The 17,643-nt window shown below is 43.7% G+C and overlaps 1 protein-coding gene across 1 annotated transcript in view; it reads right to left on the bottom strand.

Moving 5' to 3' along the window:
- Positions 1-855: 855 nt before the first annotated feature.
- Positions 856-17,643, bottom strand: part of PTCHD1 (patched domain containing 1) — a 33,728-nt gene continuing 16,940 nt past the window's right edge. Inside the window, exon 3 of the mRNA XM_010571277.1 lies at positions 856-3,744. Coding sequence (XP_010569579.1) covers positions 2,090-3,744 — 1,655 coding nt within the window. The 3' untranslated portion in view covers positions 856-2,089. The remainder of the gene's footprint in view (positions 3,745-17,643) is intronic.

Here is a 17,643-nt window from a genome sequence, read left to right as displayed (position 1 = left end):
TGGTTTGTTCAAGCAAAGAGCCCGTGCATTCCTGGACACTGCTTCCTTTCCTTCTGGTCGGAGAAGGGACTTATCCAGGGGAAAGCAAACGTTGCCAGCTGCGCTGCCGACTTGTTTTGCTCGTCAGCGCGTAACATTTTGCTTCAGGGCAAAATATCTGGTTATCTTATTTTCTGCTAGGGAGGAAGCTTCAGAAGTATCTCTTTGCTTGAAAATTAATATCCACTAGGCAGCATTTGAGGATTTTGCACAGGGCATTGGGGGGGTCGCTGGGGTTGGATGCTAAAGAGAAGTGTCATGCAACGAAGCAAACCCTGGGTTTGTGACCACAGCTGTGCTGATCACCGCTCCCAGCGGTCCAAACCCCGTGGCTCCTGCAATCTCCCTTTGCCCTCCAGATACTGTCATTGAGACAAACACCGTGCCAACTGCTGAAAACTTTTCAAGTACTCTTACTTTCCGGACGAGCTGTAAAAAGGAGTCCGGTTGCCATACATTCACTTTGCACCACAAAGCAACAGTCCGTATATTCACGAGACCACCCGACACACCAGCCAGCTTCCCGCAACTGGGTTTTCGCAGGCAACGTATAGTCGGAATACTCTCAGCAAAACCTACAGAATTGGCTTACGTATCCCCACTGGGGTTCAACTGCATGATAACACCTTACAGTAATGAGCCTGTCGCTCTTAAGGGTGGCGGGGGTGGAGGAGGAAAGAGATGCTGCTTTATCTGTATTACTCCACATCACAGATGCTGACAGAATTATTGATTTAGAACTCACGGCTCCAAAAAGACTCAGTAATGTAATCTTTTTAAGTTGTTTTTTTTTTTTTTTTCCTTCCCTCAGATGTGATGTTTTCAATAGACCCCTTAGATACGGGCTCTTTGGGGACGTTGTTAAACTTGCTGCTGCTAAACTGCAGCCCCAGCCTTTGGTCTGCTCCATACAACTCTCCCGGTCTACTGTCTCTTGGAAGAGCCCGTAACTGCAAGGTCTATTGCTTTACAGGTACTCTAGGAAGATTGAGGGATTAAGTTATACATTATGTAAAACTACCCACTAATCCTCTTAGTGTGCATTACCAGTGAATGGCCTGAAATAGGCTCTCACTAAAAGAGCCCTAACATTCACTTTCTTGATGACATTTTACTATTTGAGGTTTGTGTCATGGATTTTGGTGCTGAAATATTCAGTACACCATCTTCTGTCTGCTGCTAGATCCACTCACATGTGTTAGTAGAGTGCTAACAAAATTACAGTTGGTAAAGCAGATTACATGTTTAACTAGTAGCGAGACATGTATAAAATAGAATTATATATTTTCTAGAGTGACAAGAGTCACTGGGATTTTTCTGTTCTTTTTTTTTTTTTATAAGAAAAAGAAACAGCTATAAAACCATGATTAAAAATGTTACAAGGGATGATTTACATTTTAAAATAATGATATTTTTAGGAAAAAAAAGTGATTTATAACGTAAAAGCGTTTGGAAAGCATTTGGTTGCTGTGTACTGCCTTCTTTCCCAGTACAGTTTGCTATCTGTTATACAGTCTTGCATAAATGTTTAGATTAGGGGAGAAAAGAAAAATTAAATGTGATGGCTAAGACCTATAAGAGCTGACTCACTGACTTGAGTTATTGCTGTGCAGAAAGTTTGTAAAGCCTTTACATCCAGCGAACATTTAGTGCTACTTCAGCCTTGACAGTTGACCTTTCAATCTGATTGGGTTTAGCCACAATAATTGCAGCATCTGCAGTACAGGCGATGCAGACGGCTGCTTAGGAACCCAACTTCTCTCATTAGATCTTACTCCATGCATCTAAAATTCAACCCCTCTTTGCATGTGTGTGCAAATTCTCTCGTAATACCTGTTACAGGAGCTGAGCACGGTACAATCCCCCGGCTCTTTTTTAAAATTTATTTTTAATTTCTCCCATCATTTTGAATATTCCTGGATTTAGCTTAGAGGGGGGAGGGAAAACCTCCAAACCCCTTCCTCTCCCCAGATATTTAGTCAGTACTGGTTTCTTTTTTTTTTTTTTTTCCTCAGTAAGACCTAGTGTAAAAAAGCAACAAACAAACAAGTTAGACTGTTGTAATTTGGTCAACCACTCGGGTGCTATCCATATCCACCATTTCAACACATTCTATTTCCTCACGGTTTTCAGGATTCTTCTTCTCTTTCCTCTTCTTCTTGGACGGTGGCAGGAAAGTCAGTATCACAGGTAAAATGGCAAAGCAGTGAAAGAAGGTGACTAATGCTATTAAAAACAAGCACCTGAACAGTGTACGGGTCAGATTTGAAGGCACAGCTGCAAGAGGAATCAGACCAACAATATAGCAGAGGTAGCTCTGCAAAATAGCTACCCCATGCACTTCCAGGGCATTTTTCACCCATTTAGTTCTTGTGAACTCTTTGCCCAGGACAAAGGTTGATAACAGTGGAGCACAGTTATCAATTGTATAATTAATTCCGTAAATTAAGCACAACACAGAAATACAATCTAGTTCCACTTTCCACAAGGTCATAAAACCTATAACTCCGAATTCAACTGAGGCAACAGTTAGAGTGAGCCAGACATTGATCAGAGAGTCTGCCACCAGGAATGCAGAGAAGAAGAGCAGAAATAAAGCACTAATGCAGGAGTTTTGTAAGGGCGCTCCCACTGAAGAGGCATAACGATCCATGTACACAAACGATGGATTGAAAACGATGAATTTCACCTTGGAGGTGAGAGAGAGCTTCCTCAGGGTCTCCAGGAGGTCATAAAGTTCTTCCCTCTTGGTTTCCATTGTCTTGGCCACCAAGAACATCCTGGAGGCCACGACATCGACTTCGTTGTTGTATTTCTTGGAAAAGATGATATCCTCTGAAAAATGGGCAAACTGAGGGGTCTTCAGGAAGGAGTTCCTCAACATATCAGTGAAGTTCTTCTTGGGCAATCCGGTAGATATGTTGAGTTTCCTAAGGTAATTTAAGTAGCTTTCAAACCAAGATATCCTCACAAAGCCCTTGGTATACTCCAGCACGTCCTCCTGGACACTGGTGTTCCAGTACTCGATCGACTCGTAGATGTAGAACCCAATCACTGGGCTGTAGTTACTGAAATACTTCTGCTGGGCAGTCGTATACTCAATGGTCCGTGTTGCGGTCGCTACGATGTTGCTCAGGTCTGACCCTTCACTGACCTGCAGGTAGCCCATTAAGGCAAAGGAAATATAAACAAGGTAAAAGAGAACTACAAAAGGCTTGACGTAAGTGTTTGTTATCCAGTCACAATAATAGCGTTTCAGGAACCACACCAAAAGATGACTCTCGTAAGTGTTCGCCTCCTCTGAATCCGCTGTGTCCTCGCTGAATTTGGCTGTCAGAAGAAACCTATACCATGCAGGCTTCTCTTGCAATACCTCTGGCTTTGGTACCTTTCTGCAGAAGATACTATGCTGGTAGTTGTTTTCTATGTAGCCAGTAAACACCAGGCTGGAACCATAAAAGGAGAGTACATAGAGGTAGTTGAAGAAAATTGCAATACAGGAATTGCAGCAGAAAATCCTGGCTGCTTCAATGTTAGTGAAGGGACTGGCACCTATTCCAAAAGTGACCAGGTACATGGCAGTGGTGAGAGAAAACGAGAGCATGGAGTCTGCAAATACGGCTGCAGTCCTCTCTTTAACGTGTTGGTCTTCTCTAGTTTTTCTCCAGGAGGACAACATTTCAAAAGTCCCATATAACCCATGACCTACAATAGAGAACAAAGCGAGTGTTTAAAGTACTCGAATCAACACGCGGAAAAACGTAACGTGGGCATGCTAAAAGCCTCAAAGGAGACACAGCTGGCCGTTACCAACGCTTGACGTAAACGTCCTGCAGAAGAGAGAAATGATTATGGAGGTCTAAGTCACAGGAGCGCGTTCGCTACCTGACTAGCAAATCTTACTGCCAGAGCTTGAGGAGAGTTCTGCATCGCTGGCGCAGGGTTGATGGGTTAAAGAAAAAGGATTTTTTTTTTTTTCTGGTTGGCTGTTTCGTTTCATTATTTCGGAGTGCCTGTGATGGAAGATGCTTTGAAATTAATTTTTCCTCGTGATGGGATCTGACCTGTGGTGAAAACAAAGAAATACGACCTTGAAGTGCCTATGCTGGAAGCAGAGCATTAGTTGGCTGCTTTGTAGAAAATCTGTAAAAAATGAAACTTTCATATAAGCTGAAAATTGTCAGTCACTGATTTCTCCACTTCCCGTACAAATTTTCCGTCAGGAAAAAGAAATCCTAGAATCGGAACAAACAAAAAAAGCATAAATAAATTTTAGAGATGCAGAATGGGAGAACTGATATGGAACTGCTTAAGGCATTGGTCTTCTTACTTTAATACGTCTAAGGGCTTGTAAAACCAAATACAGCTCTATTTTTCTTGGCAGTTCCCATGTTTTGTAATGTATTTCATTAACTCTTAAAATGGATATAGCATTCATGAAAGGAGATGAAGACCTGAGGACCTAAAATCCTGTGTTTAACCCCCAAGTGCAGGTAAAGCAGGAAAAGTACACGGTTTTATCTTAATCCCTGCTTGGTCATCTTCCTCTTACGGTTTCTATTTTGTGATTGATAACCAAGGCGCATTTGGAGGACACAGACCTCTGCTCTCTCATAGTGGACCTGAGCTGGCACCAGCTATCAGGTGAGAGTGGCTGAGATAAAAGTAGGTTGATGTTTTACACAGAGAGGAACGGAAAAACATAGTCTTTGCACCACACCTAGAACGTAAGACTGTAATATTTTCTCACAATAACTCAAATCATGTTCATCTTTACTTAACAAACCCTTTCCATCTAATTCCACCCTCTTTGCTGCCTTTTAATTACTCCTCCTTATTCTTTTGCCATTTTTGCTGTCCCCTGTCTACTTCTCTGGTCTGCTCTTGCATTATCTCCAGAAATTCCCAAAAGCCAGTCCACGGTGTTTTGCTGTTACCCATTCCCTGATAACATTAGATAAAACGATCAGTGCTGAATTAGTTGCTGATGACACTGAAGTGCAATCACTGGACTTTTGAAGCTGACGCTCCAGTCAGGCAGGTCAAGATAATTCACAGATCTCTGTTAGAATTTCGGGCTGTCTGCAGAGTACCAAAATTGCTGCATCGGCTCTGACCTCTCTGCCCGTAGATGATTATCACTTTTGCCACAAGGGCTATGAATATCAGCCAAGAAACCCCCAAACAAATGAGGCATTCTGAACGACCAGAAAATATATTGGGGGGCTGGAACTAGGTGATCTCTAAGGTCCCTTCCAACCCAAACCATTCTATGATTCTATGATCCTGTTTATTCTTAAATGCCGCCTGTGGGCTAAAAATTCATTAACTTGACAAAATAACCCTTTTGTGGTCAGTGCCTTTTACTGTAGGGGCAGCCGTAGCTGATTCACTCCACCCTTCCTGCAAGGAATAGCCTGTTTGTTTTAACAGATGTCACAGCTGGTCACTCTGTTAATGCTGAAAAGAATAGGTATGGGGTATTTTATAAAGAATTCAAAATACAGAGCTCATAAGATGAGATAATAGGACAGCTGGTGTATCTCCTGGTGTATTTAGAGTAATCAAGACCACGCTCTCATGTATATCAGGCATCTTACCTGTGTTGTTATTTGGAGTCACGGCATGGACCACAAATGTCCAATTTGTAGCAATATTACAGTCCTGGTTTTGGTATGGCATTTGTCATTCATCTTAATTTTCCCAAACAATGTTTTACAGCTGCTTTCAGAGGCCAGGTCAAGACTGTCAATTTGATAACTAGCACCGTGCCCCCTCTTAAAGCTAATGGGGAATACTGGAACTCCCCAGACGTAAAATCAAGCAAAAAGCACAATCAGTGACTGGCACCCCGTTGCTAATTATCCTTCAAATAGTTATGTTCTAGGCTCAGTAGGGAAAGCTATTAAGCTTGCTTTCAGTGTGTTCTTTGTAAAGACAGACTGACCTTTATTTAAATGTAACTGATCACTTGCCAAAGCAGGGAGTGAGAGGTTTAATCCATTTATGGCTCCCATAAGTCCTGCGGACAGGCTCGTCTGAGAATTTCACATGGCATCATATGCATTAGCTTCGAGTGAGCAAAACAGAATAAAATGAGGTCATTGAATATTACAAATTACTTCCATCGTGAGCTTTAGCTATAGCATGTTTTTGTAAAAAAACATTTCAGCGGTAATAGGCTCTTGCCTAAAAATACTCAAATAGCCGCATTAATTTGGAAAGCCTTTGACTTTGCAATGAAAAAAAAAGAACTTAGAGCTAATTAAATATGATGCTGAGCATGACTTTTTAACAGGTATAAGATTTTGGATAATGTCTGATAACATGACTCCTGGTACCACATATTTTCTTTAAGTAGGAAACGTAAAACCATGATTTGCTCTTACATAATCTTCGAGACTACCCTAAAATGGAATCTGATTTAGACAACTGCTCAAATAAACGCACAAAGAGGCATCACCGCATGTGCTCCACAAAGCCAACAGAAAAACATTTAGATACTCTTCTATTTTGGGATACGTTCCTTTTGTTGTTTGCTACACAATCTGCGTGCTAGGAATTGGTATTTTCCTTCAATTGTACTGTTTGTGATTCCTCTGTCTGTTTGTATAATAGCTACAAAATTCTCATTTACCTTTAGGAAGACAAACCTAAATGACAAACCTGCACGCTTTTTGCATCAGTGGCACTATTGACCTGATCCAGTATCTTCTGAGAAAAAGATTAAGCCCAAACTCGTGCACAAATTAGGCATGGCAGTCCAAAGATTAGCCTTATTTAGCTAGAACGGGATTTACCTAACCTAATTTACTCCTCTCAATACTGACTACAAGCACAACTTGGGGTGACAATCATCTCCAATGTTGTCTAACTCACTGATGCTCACATAAGTCTAACCCACAGAGATTAGGGCAGATAGCTCCATGGAAGCATTTTGCGATAATTTCTTTCACTTTTCTGTCATTTCAGAGTTTCCACTTTTTGCATCCCTAACTGATTTGCACTGATTACCTCTATTCCTCTCGCTGGTGCTATGTATACTCTACATAATATTAACAAGAAGGTAAATTTTTCCTTGCAAATTAATTCCGTAATTGCTTTAACCGATTTTCCCTTTGTAATAGAGATTTAGCCACAAATCTGTAATGATTTAGAGCAATTTGTTCATTATTCACAGTCATTCAGTAAATAATAAATATGAACTCAAACAGCTAATGGGCTACTGGAGATCTTTTCCTGTTGACATTTGCTATTATGATTCACTGGTCATGCCCTACAGTCTGGCTGTATAACCATGAGCTAAGAAGAGGGAGTACAATGAAAGATGGGATTTTTTTAAGGAAAAGAGGTTCTGCAAAGGCAAAGGAAAATGTTAGGTGAATAGGAGAAAGGCATCGGACAAAACGGGGACAAACCTCTTTTTTTCCTTATTCTCTTTTTCTACTACTTTGCATTGTAGGAGATACTCCTACCACATGTCTTGGATGACTGAGGACAGAAATTCAGGCTTTTGTAGCCAAAAAAAAATGAAGAAGATAGTTATTTCTGAGGAGCTTAATTTTTTTACAGACTGAGGTGGGCTATCTTTAATTTTAGAAGCTAATAACAATACCAGCAATAAAACCAGTAAATTATGCCTAGCTTAAATACAGCGCTTTTATGAGTAGCCTGAAAAATGCTATAAAAAGTTTCATTTGCCTCCTTCAGGATCAAGTCTTGCAATTACACATGCTCTGCCAAACCAATGCAGAGCATGCATGAGAGGGAAAAAAAAAAACCCACTTGCAGGAAGTTGTGAAAACGAAGGCAAAATTTTCCGTTGCTTACAATTATCAAATTATTTACCTCATTTTAAACACTACTTATGTGCGGGCACTTCAACTGTTCTTTTTAGTACGATTTCAAAATCTCAAAAAAGAAATGCATCCCATCCCCTGCTCCGTGGTTGTTCAAGCAAGAGGCCTTTACCGACGGGCATCGGCAGCCTAGGCTTAAAGTTGGCTCCGCTCCTGCTTGGGAAACGGAAAAAACCGCTCCTGCCTGGCAAAAAGCAGAGGCGGGTGAAGGGATTTAAAGCAGCCCCGGAGCCTGTGGGAGGGCAGCGAAGTGACCTCCCGGTCACCGGAGTCGCAGACCAGCTCTCTATTCACTTGGCTTAATTGCATCCCTAAACCAAAGGCTGCTGCCTGCTTTTATTGTTTAAAGATTAAGGGATATGTTCAATTCTACACTAAAATCATGTGAGCACATCTTACTGTGCTGAGGTTTGGGAGAAAGTAAGGGGAATGACAGCAGACAAGGTTTTGGTTCCTCTTCTTGCAGTTTTATGTATCTATGAAAGTAGAGAATAATAGTACACTGTGGGTCTCGTTTTTTTGTTCTTACTGTTTTGACGGTTGTATGTCTCTGTGTGTGTTTGATGCTTGAGTAAAATCTCTCTGAATAAACTGCCACTTACAGGTTGTGAAGTTCCAGCCTTCTGTTTGGAAGGTCGCATTTTAGGGGTAATTAGTTTTATTCATCCCATTTTAACGCAGTGGCGCACAAAACTCTAATAATGATTGATCTCCACCTCAGCGAGGCTGAATGCTGCACCAGTACGTATGTTGCCCATTAACTGCCAGAATTAAGACTAATAAAGCACCAAACTGTCTTCCTAAAAGGGCAGATGTCTCTAGCAGCAAAGCTGGGTTAAGAGGAGTTTCTCCTCTCTCAGGCACTGGTTTCCCTCCCCTACCAAAGTTTGCTGCTCCCTCATTGCTACAAATTCACCTGTTTCTCATCTAAATTGGACTAAAGGAATAGGCAGGATTAGAAACATCAGCAACATTTTGTTTTGGTTTGGTTTGGTTTTTTGAGGGTTACTTTTTAATCTGATATCTTTTCCTGACACTGATGGCACAAAAGACTGGCTGAAATTGGGAATGAGTCATAGTAGGATGTATGGGAGCCTTGTAAACTGGGTAGGCAAAAACTTGAAGTGGAAGCATGTTCTGACGGAGTTACGGAGGTTAAGTCTGGATTTTGATTTACGGTTTTTGCTTGTATTGTAATGGCTGCATCCCTGTAACACTATCGGTTCAACTGGACGAATGCTGTCTCTCTTAGGTTGATTTAAGCCTGAAATCATCCCACTGAATAGAAGCACTTGTCTGCAAAAGGAATTTAGTGTGCTGTAAAAAAGTGTGTGAATTTACAGAGGGCTAGCTATGTTGCACCAGCTTGCTTTGTGGAAACCTGTGAAGGACAGCTTGATTCACATTCAAAGTGCTGTGAAATATCATCCGCAGAAACAAACACCGGACAAATTAACATGAAATAGCTAGGATGCTATAAACCCATATCCCAGCTTTCTGCCAATGCAGGCAGGGTCTCAAGAACTGCACTTGGGCAAAATTAGTACATGGGAGATCAGAATCACACTGCAGGAATTGCTCTTTCCAAAATGATACCTGTAATAACATATGATATAATGAAGGTGCAATGAATTTTCCTAGCTGACAGTATTAAAAATAACAATGTACACTGCTCAACTCTGGGATTGCTTTCCACAGTAATGTCAACAAAGAGGCTGAGATAATTTCCCCCTGCTGACTTATTTTTTCCAGCTAGATCAGTGAGCTCATCAGCTCCCATCTTCCGAAAAGCCAAGTGAAACTGCTAATCCGGACTCCCTTTGTCACAGGAGTTGCAATCAACCAGTTGTTGACTAAATACGCGACCTGTCTCACGCGGCCTCCCCTGGCAGGCACGATTTTAACCCGCAACATATAGTAGGTTCAAAGCGTTACTGAATAGGCAGGCAGAGGAAGGGAATTTGCAGCCAGCTGAAGCAAACATCTGGCTTCATACCTTGTTCTCACTAAAATAAGAAAATACTACAGCTAACCGAGATCCTTCAGCATGCAGACAGAATTAGCACCAAGCCTAATTTATACGACAGTTTTCACTGAGCTTATAGCAATTTAGTGGCATGGGTTGAGCCGACCAGTTAAGTCATTGTTAGCGCGCTGTTGCAACAAACCATGGGTTACTTTCACCACCGTCCACCTTTGTGGTCCATCAACGGTGCTGCAACACTACAGTTTGGCTGCGTGCGTCAGACCTCAAAGAGGGTGGGTAGCGTTGGACATCCCACCGCGCGCAGACTTGCCCATCCCAAACATTTCTGCCAAGCAAAGAAAATGCACTGCAAATCCTACTCGCTTTTCCTGCACTTGCCTGAATTTTTCTGGGAGCCCAGTTCACAGTGTAGAGTAAAATCCTATAGGATACTAACATCCTATAAGGTACTCATCTGATCAACCGTGTGTCCGGGCAGCAGTGTTTGTCTCAGGAGAATTGTGGCAAGGGGACCGAGGGCTGTAGACAGTTGCGTAGTCTTAAACGCATCCTCATTTGCAAAGTGAGCCAAGTCCCAGCCACCCAAGCACAGCCTGACTTCATTTCATAGCTCCAAGCCCAAGTTCAAAGGCCAAATAAGCCTGAACGCTGCGTGCAGGTGTGATACATGGATTAAGAAGAACACACAAAGAGCAATACGGGATGGGGTGTACTGGTGTAAGTGTAGGCTGTACATACTGCATTGCTTACTTTACCTCCTGTTACACAGACCCTAAATATCTGTAGTGTAACTGAATTACAGGTATGACAACATACCTCAAAAATATGATGACGGTGCTGTTGGGTAGGTTCAGTATTTGCACTTGTTTTAAAGACTACTAAATTTTACGCCTATTATTACTAAGGTATACTATGCCTGCAGATGTTAACATCCAACTTGGGGTCTTCCCAAAAGAGAAGCATACTGAAATTAGATATGTCAGTCTGTTAGGCATCTAGGCATGATACCAGCAGCTCAATCTCTGGGATTGCTTTACATTTGAGTATTAGCCATTCACCCTCAACTGTCAGGCTGATCTCTCCAACAGCACCAGTCATCCCAGTCTGAAAGCCCCAGGCACGGCCATGTATTCCTCAACTTACTGCCGGGATCAAAACCACGAGCGTCTTGGCACATTCCCACCAGATAAAAATCTGCCTCAGTCTCTGGAGAGAGCGAGCTGTGTTTTGGGCGGTATCTACTTGGCAACAAAACAAGAGAAACCCAAATGTTTAATAATACGCTCCCAGTATCTGCTGCGTTTCACAGCTGTGGGCGGCTGTGCCCACCGCTGAAGAGAAAGCGTCCCCACACAACACGCCGTATTGGTTGGTGCCTGCAGAGGAGAAACCTTCAACCGGGGCTCAGAGCTTCATGCTATGAGACCACGACGTTATTTTTAGCTGTAGATCCTGCGGAAAGGCTCTCTGCGCTCAAACGGCCTAATGCACAGGCAGGAAAACAGGGTGCGCGTCTGGAAATCCAGCACGAGGTTTATGCCTCATTTAGGTCTCGCGTAGCGCTGCCAAGCACAGCTTAAAAAAGGGGCTACATTCCTCCTAAGACTCATACGGATCTGCTCTACCGGAGTCGTTTTGATCCCGGTCTTCTGGCAATTAATGTCTGCCATAATATCCTGCATTTTCTATGTTTCTAAACTTAACTTTTGGAAGCGCGGCATAGGATTAGCTCTCTGTTCCCCTGTGCAACGCTCTGTTTTGGTCAGGCGTGGCCCTTTCTGAGTTATACTAAAAAGTACACATTTGCACAAAGAATGCACTGACAAAAAGAAATCACCCTCACGCTTTCGCTCTCACCCTAAATGGTCGGGACACAGTCAGCAATGCTTGGGGTACCTGATGCACCCCAATTATAAACTCCCCAGTACTATCTTTTATCATGGCAAACAAGCAATAACGTGCTGATGTTTTACAAAATGGTACACATCGCGAGCTAATTTTAAGAGCGTGATCTACATACTACTACTGAAATGAAAATCATTCTACATATAAATCCCTAGCTCTGGCGAAATACATACACACGCACAAGACACATGTAGACATTCCTGTCATTTTTCTACCTATGTAAGGGGAAAAGAAAGAAAGAGAAGGAGAAGTATTTTAAATAAGTAGAATTAAACAATGCCTCAGTATTCATAGTCCTAGTCTTCACTATGATACTCAATCAGCAATGGCAGTAACATGGTTTGCCACTTTTTATTTTTGGAGTATGTGTATTTTAAAGCTATTCGTTATAAAAAAACATCTTCTCACTTAATATTGCATTTTCAAATTATTTTTGTTAAACCATACCAATTTCAATACAAACTAATAACCTGTTATTATAATGATTATATGTGTAATTCAGCACGTGTGTGATTAATCTTGAATAGTCCCATTGATTTCAATAGAGTAAAAATTACTGATTTAGGCTTTGGGAAAATGTTGGGTTCTGCTTGGATCACCCTTTTTTAGCATTGAACCAATGTAATATTTGAGATTTTGTTGTTATAGCAATAGCAAGAATGTCAGATAAGCACATTTTAAAACCAGAAGTACATATGAGAGAAAACTTGAGTGGCTCTTTTATTTTGAGAAAGACAGATAAGCAAAGCAAGTTATAGTTCAAAATCTACTTTTATATATAAAGTGAATATTTAATCCCACTTAAGAATCGTTAAAGGCTTGTTTTGGCGTTTAAATAGCAGGCTGTCAACTCTGTTCAAACGTGTGACTCGCTTTCCTCTGTTCTCATGAAAGACCTGGCAAAAGTTAAAAGTCATATTTCGTTCAGCGCAACAGAAGGAGCTGAGCGTTAGTGAAATCTGGGTTTAGCTGCTGGAATATTTGTGAGTGCGCGGCGCGCTCATCTACCGACTACCCAGACCTCGTGCAGACCCGAACCGAAAGCATTTGAGCCAAACCTGCGCCGTACATGCAAGCCTGCGGTTTTGGGGCAAACGGGAGGGGAGCACCTAACTCCCACTGGCCTTCAAAGGGTCTCCCTGCCCGGGAGACCCCCACTCCTCCCAGTAACGCCTCTTCACCATCTATTAACTCGGAAACAGCAGAAAAAAATCCCCCGGCTGGTATTTGAAGAGACGGGGAGAAAGGCTTAGTTTTGTGGCGTGGAGGATGAGGAGGGCTGCTCGCCACCGCTGGGTACGGACCCCAGGGATGCACGGGGGGGACCCAGGACCACCCTCTGCACCGGGGAGCCACGCAGGATGGGATGCCGGGATAGTAAAGGAATGACAGATGTGGCCGGCAAGACGAATTTCCCCCATGATGTACGTACCTCAAGCCTCACTAGCCACGGAGGCGGTTAGAGGTAGAGTTATATGTTAAGTACTACCGGGCTCGCCTCGCGTATGGCACACTTAAATTCGTATCAGCAGGCAAGCTTGCAAACTGACTTTCCCCACGAAGGGAGTTTTGGACAGTTTTTATGCATGCTGTGTAAAAAAAATTACTTAAAGGCAAATGAAAGCCACCTGCAACCATCTGTGCAAGGTTAATGTTTACCATGTTACAGAATAGCCAAGTGACATATAGTACATGATAGTTCCTGAAGACAGAATAAGGCACAGTCAGTACATCTGGGGCAAAGTCATGTTTTAAATCTGTTTTAAATTTCTAAGCTCACAAGCTAAAATATCAATTGCTTCTAGGAGTGTTTTCCTACTGGAATATGGATTAGTTTACCACACTTCACGTTCCCCTTTTCTAGTGAGAAAGCTGCAACCAAAACAACTGACATACCCTTAAATTCTCCTTTTTAAGTGATGTTTGTCATTACTCTTACTCATAATATACAGATGAACCATATGTGAAACACAATGTTCAAAAAGTTGCAAACTTCAGTTAAAGCATAAAAGACCTATTATTTTTACTGACAAAAAAAAAAAAAAAAAAGAAATCATTGGAAGTTTGGCAGCACTCGGCTTGGGCTTTCCACCAAGCAACCAGACTTAACTTATTCCAATTTAACTTAATGCATCTCTGCCAGTGTCCTCTGCCAGGACGCGGAGGTCTCACGACCCGAAAATGGCAGGCCCCCTCCCTGGCACATGGGCTTCTCGGCTATTGCCTATTTGGGGGCATGCCACCATTTATTAGATGCACAAAACGTGCACCATCTCTCTCACAGAATGACCTAAAATGAAAAGTCACATCAGTGTCTGCTGACCTTCCCCAGGTCTTCATTGACCATCTGAGTGCCGTACGCAAAGTATACCACAAACATATATATATTTCCTACATGTGTATATAGAGATAGTAAAAGGTTTCTTTTCTCTAACCTGTGAACTTCCAGTATATTTTCATACACGTGGAAGGTTTCTCTTGAGGGACTTCACTACTTGAAGAAAATCAGGATGTCAGAGCCAAACTCAGTAACTTTGTTTGGGACTTCTCTTGACAAGCCCTTGCATTAAACCATCGCACACACTGACTCCTCTGCAGTTAAAAGAATGCAGGCAGTAAAAGTATAACACCTTTCTGCTACTGTTTGCATAAATAAATGCTCCTTAAATGCACTGCATCACCTGTAACACACTTTTCGTACGAAATAAGTGCATATTGGAGGACCACCGGTCAAGAGGCAATGCCTGATCTCACTCAATGATTGTACAGTACTTGCTTACAATATTAAACTGTTCTCTGGACTGACTTCCTACAGCTACAGCTCCTCTTTTCCAAAGAGCATTATATTTACTGAGTCATCGACACTCTTCGGAAGCCAAGAAGCACGTATGCATGCAAGGATTTCACCGGGGGGGTGGCGGTGAGGGGGGAACATGGATGCATGTTGGCCGTGTTGCCATCGCACGTGGCCGGCTGGATGCTCTACTTGCTGCTTTTGCGCTGCATGGGAAGGGGCTGGTACAAGAATCTAAAATACTCTGCCACCATTTGTATTTTAAGCCTATTTTCTTCCCATGCATTAGTGGCTTCTTGGTGTTTGGGCTCCTCAAGGGGCTTGGGGCATCGTCCTTCAGAAGGAGAACTGGAGAGAGAGGGAGAAGTGGTTAATCACCTCGCCTTTGGGTGGAAAAACACTGATTTTGGTGAGCTGACTCGTTGGTACATTGAGTGAGGAGGGGTGGCCTGGGGGCCTACTTCTGCTCTTCCCCACGAGGAACAGAAATGCTGGGTGATGCCTGAGGGACTGCAGAAGATGCAGGGCTGCTTAGGGAGCTCAGGAAGAGACTGAGGGACCGGGGAGAGAAAAAGGAGAGGAGATAGGAATGACTAGGAAAATGACATGCCTGGGATTCTGCTCAGGGTAAATAAAACCAGATTAATTTTATTTATTTATTAGAAGGGGGAACGAATGGAACAGAACACAAAATGTTTGAGGAGTATAACTGAGCTGTGCGGGGTTGAACTGGGAAAGACGAGCAGATGGAGTGACAAAAAATCAAGCATACTTCCAGGGCACTCTTGGAGTCCTCTGGCAGCGTGAAAAAAGCAAAAGATGAATGGTGGAAATCACTGGGAAATTTGAAGCAGCTGAGATATGACGGCAGGCTATGGCGGAGACCTGTTTGGGAGCCAAGGAAGTTATTCAAGAATATAGGGAAAAGGGTAGGAGCAATGGGCCCAGCTGTGGCCGAGGAGAGGGGAAGATGGGAAAGAAGAGAAATTAAAAAAAAAACAACAACAAAATGGCAGAGGGGACACACTGGCGGGAGTGGGGAAAACAGGAGAAAAGATGAAGGAAGCTTAGGGAGACCAAAAGATGCAGAGAGCTAGGCAGGCATTGGGAAGGAGATGCCGTGGCCTGGAGCAGGGAGACGGGCGAGACCTGGTGGAAGAGGCTGCCAGGGACTGCAAACAGGATGGGCGAGATGGGAGAAAGGGGCAGGGAGAGAAGCCAGCGGAGGGAGGACACGCTTCTTCCCAGCACGAAGAGACGGCAGAGGGGCAGCCGGGCAGGGAGAGCGAGAAAACTCAGCTCTGGGAATAAAAGCAAGAGGGACTCAGTAAGCTTCACATTTTTATTAACTGACAACAGGAAAATTGGTGGAAAAGTACTATACAAAGTCAAACATTGGTGTGTGCGTGTGTTACCTTTGTGTGTGGACTGAAGGACACTGGGGAGACCTGCGCGGGGGCTGGCTCTCTCTCTTTGAAACTCTCTATATGTAACCAATGTTGACACTTCAGTTTTATTGAATATAGCAAACGCTTGGGTGCTTGATAGGGAGGATAATGAATGCTTTTAGGGCGTACAAATTTGGCATATGTTGCAATTCCCTGCCAGCATGCTCTTCCAGAAAACTGAAGAAGGAGCCGGGCCCGGCACCTTATGGGCACCAAGGTGCAGCTCCAGCGAGCCACATGTGCTGGTATGTGCTGGGCCCAGCACCCTCTCAGGGTTTTTGCGCTGGTTGTTACCTGCCCTGCTTGGTTTAGCTACCTGCTGCCTTCGTGGTCCCTAACCTTCAGCAATCCTCTCGCTCGCCCTCCTCTGCTTTTTCACTCCCATCACCAAAAGCGCTGACCTCCCCTCTTCTGCTGTCTCCTAGCGTTTCCCTTCCGACCTTTTTTCCCAAGTGTCTCCGACCTCCAATCCCATCTTTGCTGCTCCCACTTGTTGCACCCCCCGTACAGATACCTCAGCCCACTCCTCCAACCAGCACGGCTCTCCCCCCGGTGAGCCACGTGCCAGATGCGCGTCCAAAAAATTTGTGTTTCCGAGAAGCGATCGGCGCTCCTCTGCATCTCTGAGGTGCTCCTACGAGCCCTGGTACCTCCGTGTACCTCCCAAAGCGTTCCGCACCTCTCTCCCGCTCCTATGCCCCCTCCTGCAGCCCCGTGCCGTCTCCTTCTCCCCCCGACTTTCCCCCCACCCATGACCGAAGCTCAGGAGGACCCTGCCTGGGTCCTGCCCGACACTTCCACCTGCTCCATCCCAGTCCTCCCTCCCTGGACCTGCTCCGTTGACCGTTTTCCCCTTCTCTCCTCCCAAAAAGGGCATAGGGACAGGGTGGGACGTGATGGGAGGACAGAGGGAAGCGGAAAGAAGAGGTTTTCGCATTCGTCCCTGTTTTGCTGAGTTTCACCCCTGTTTTGCTGAGTTTCACCCAAGGCTGGCTATCGTTTCCATTTACAGCACGCTGCAAGCTCAAGCCACTCTCGTAACCGCTAACTGGTTTTCCCCTGCCAGCATCGGCGGCTAAATATAAGCCCGTGGAGCCAGCCCTGCGTCCCTGCCCGTATCTGGCAGCGCCTGGCATTCCACCGCGATTTCACAGAGCCGATGCTTTTCACGAACTTGGCAGCTGAAGAGAGCCGCCTCTCCCCGAATAAGCTGTAGGAGTTTCTGAAGGAACAGGAAACAGATTGCTAGTTTTCTCTTCAGTGCAAAGGGCAACACTGCAATTTTCTTTTGAGTCCCCAAGTTAAATGCTGCGCTCCACCTCTGGGAAGTAAAAAAAGTCACGCCAAAAACTTGTCCGACGGTTTGTTTGGTAACACTGTGGGGTGTTTTTGAGGAAACCGGTTATTTTTTAAGGATTGGCAGTTATTAAACACCGTTTAATGTGTAAGGGAAACTTATGATGAATACGTTAGCATCTGTGCCAGACCAAACATCTGTAGTTTTTAACGGAGCAGGCAAAAGGAAATCAGAATTTTCATTCTGCTTTTCAGCTCACACTATAAATTAACTATTTTAATTTCAACCAAATTGAAGAACTTAATTTTTTGGTT

Source organism: Haliaeetus leucocephalus, unplaced genomic scaffold (assembly GCF_000737465.1).
Source record: "Haliaeetus leucocephalus isolate CR32 unplaced genomic scaffold, Haliaeetus_leucocephalus-4.0 Scaffold317, whole genome shotgun sequence".
NCBI lineage: Eukaryota > Metazoa > Chordata > Aves > Accipitriformes > Accipitridae > Haliaeetus > Haliaeetus leucocephalus.
This window is presented reverse-complemented; position numbering and strand designations above follow the sequence as displayed.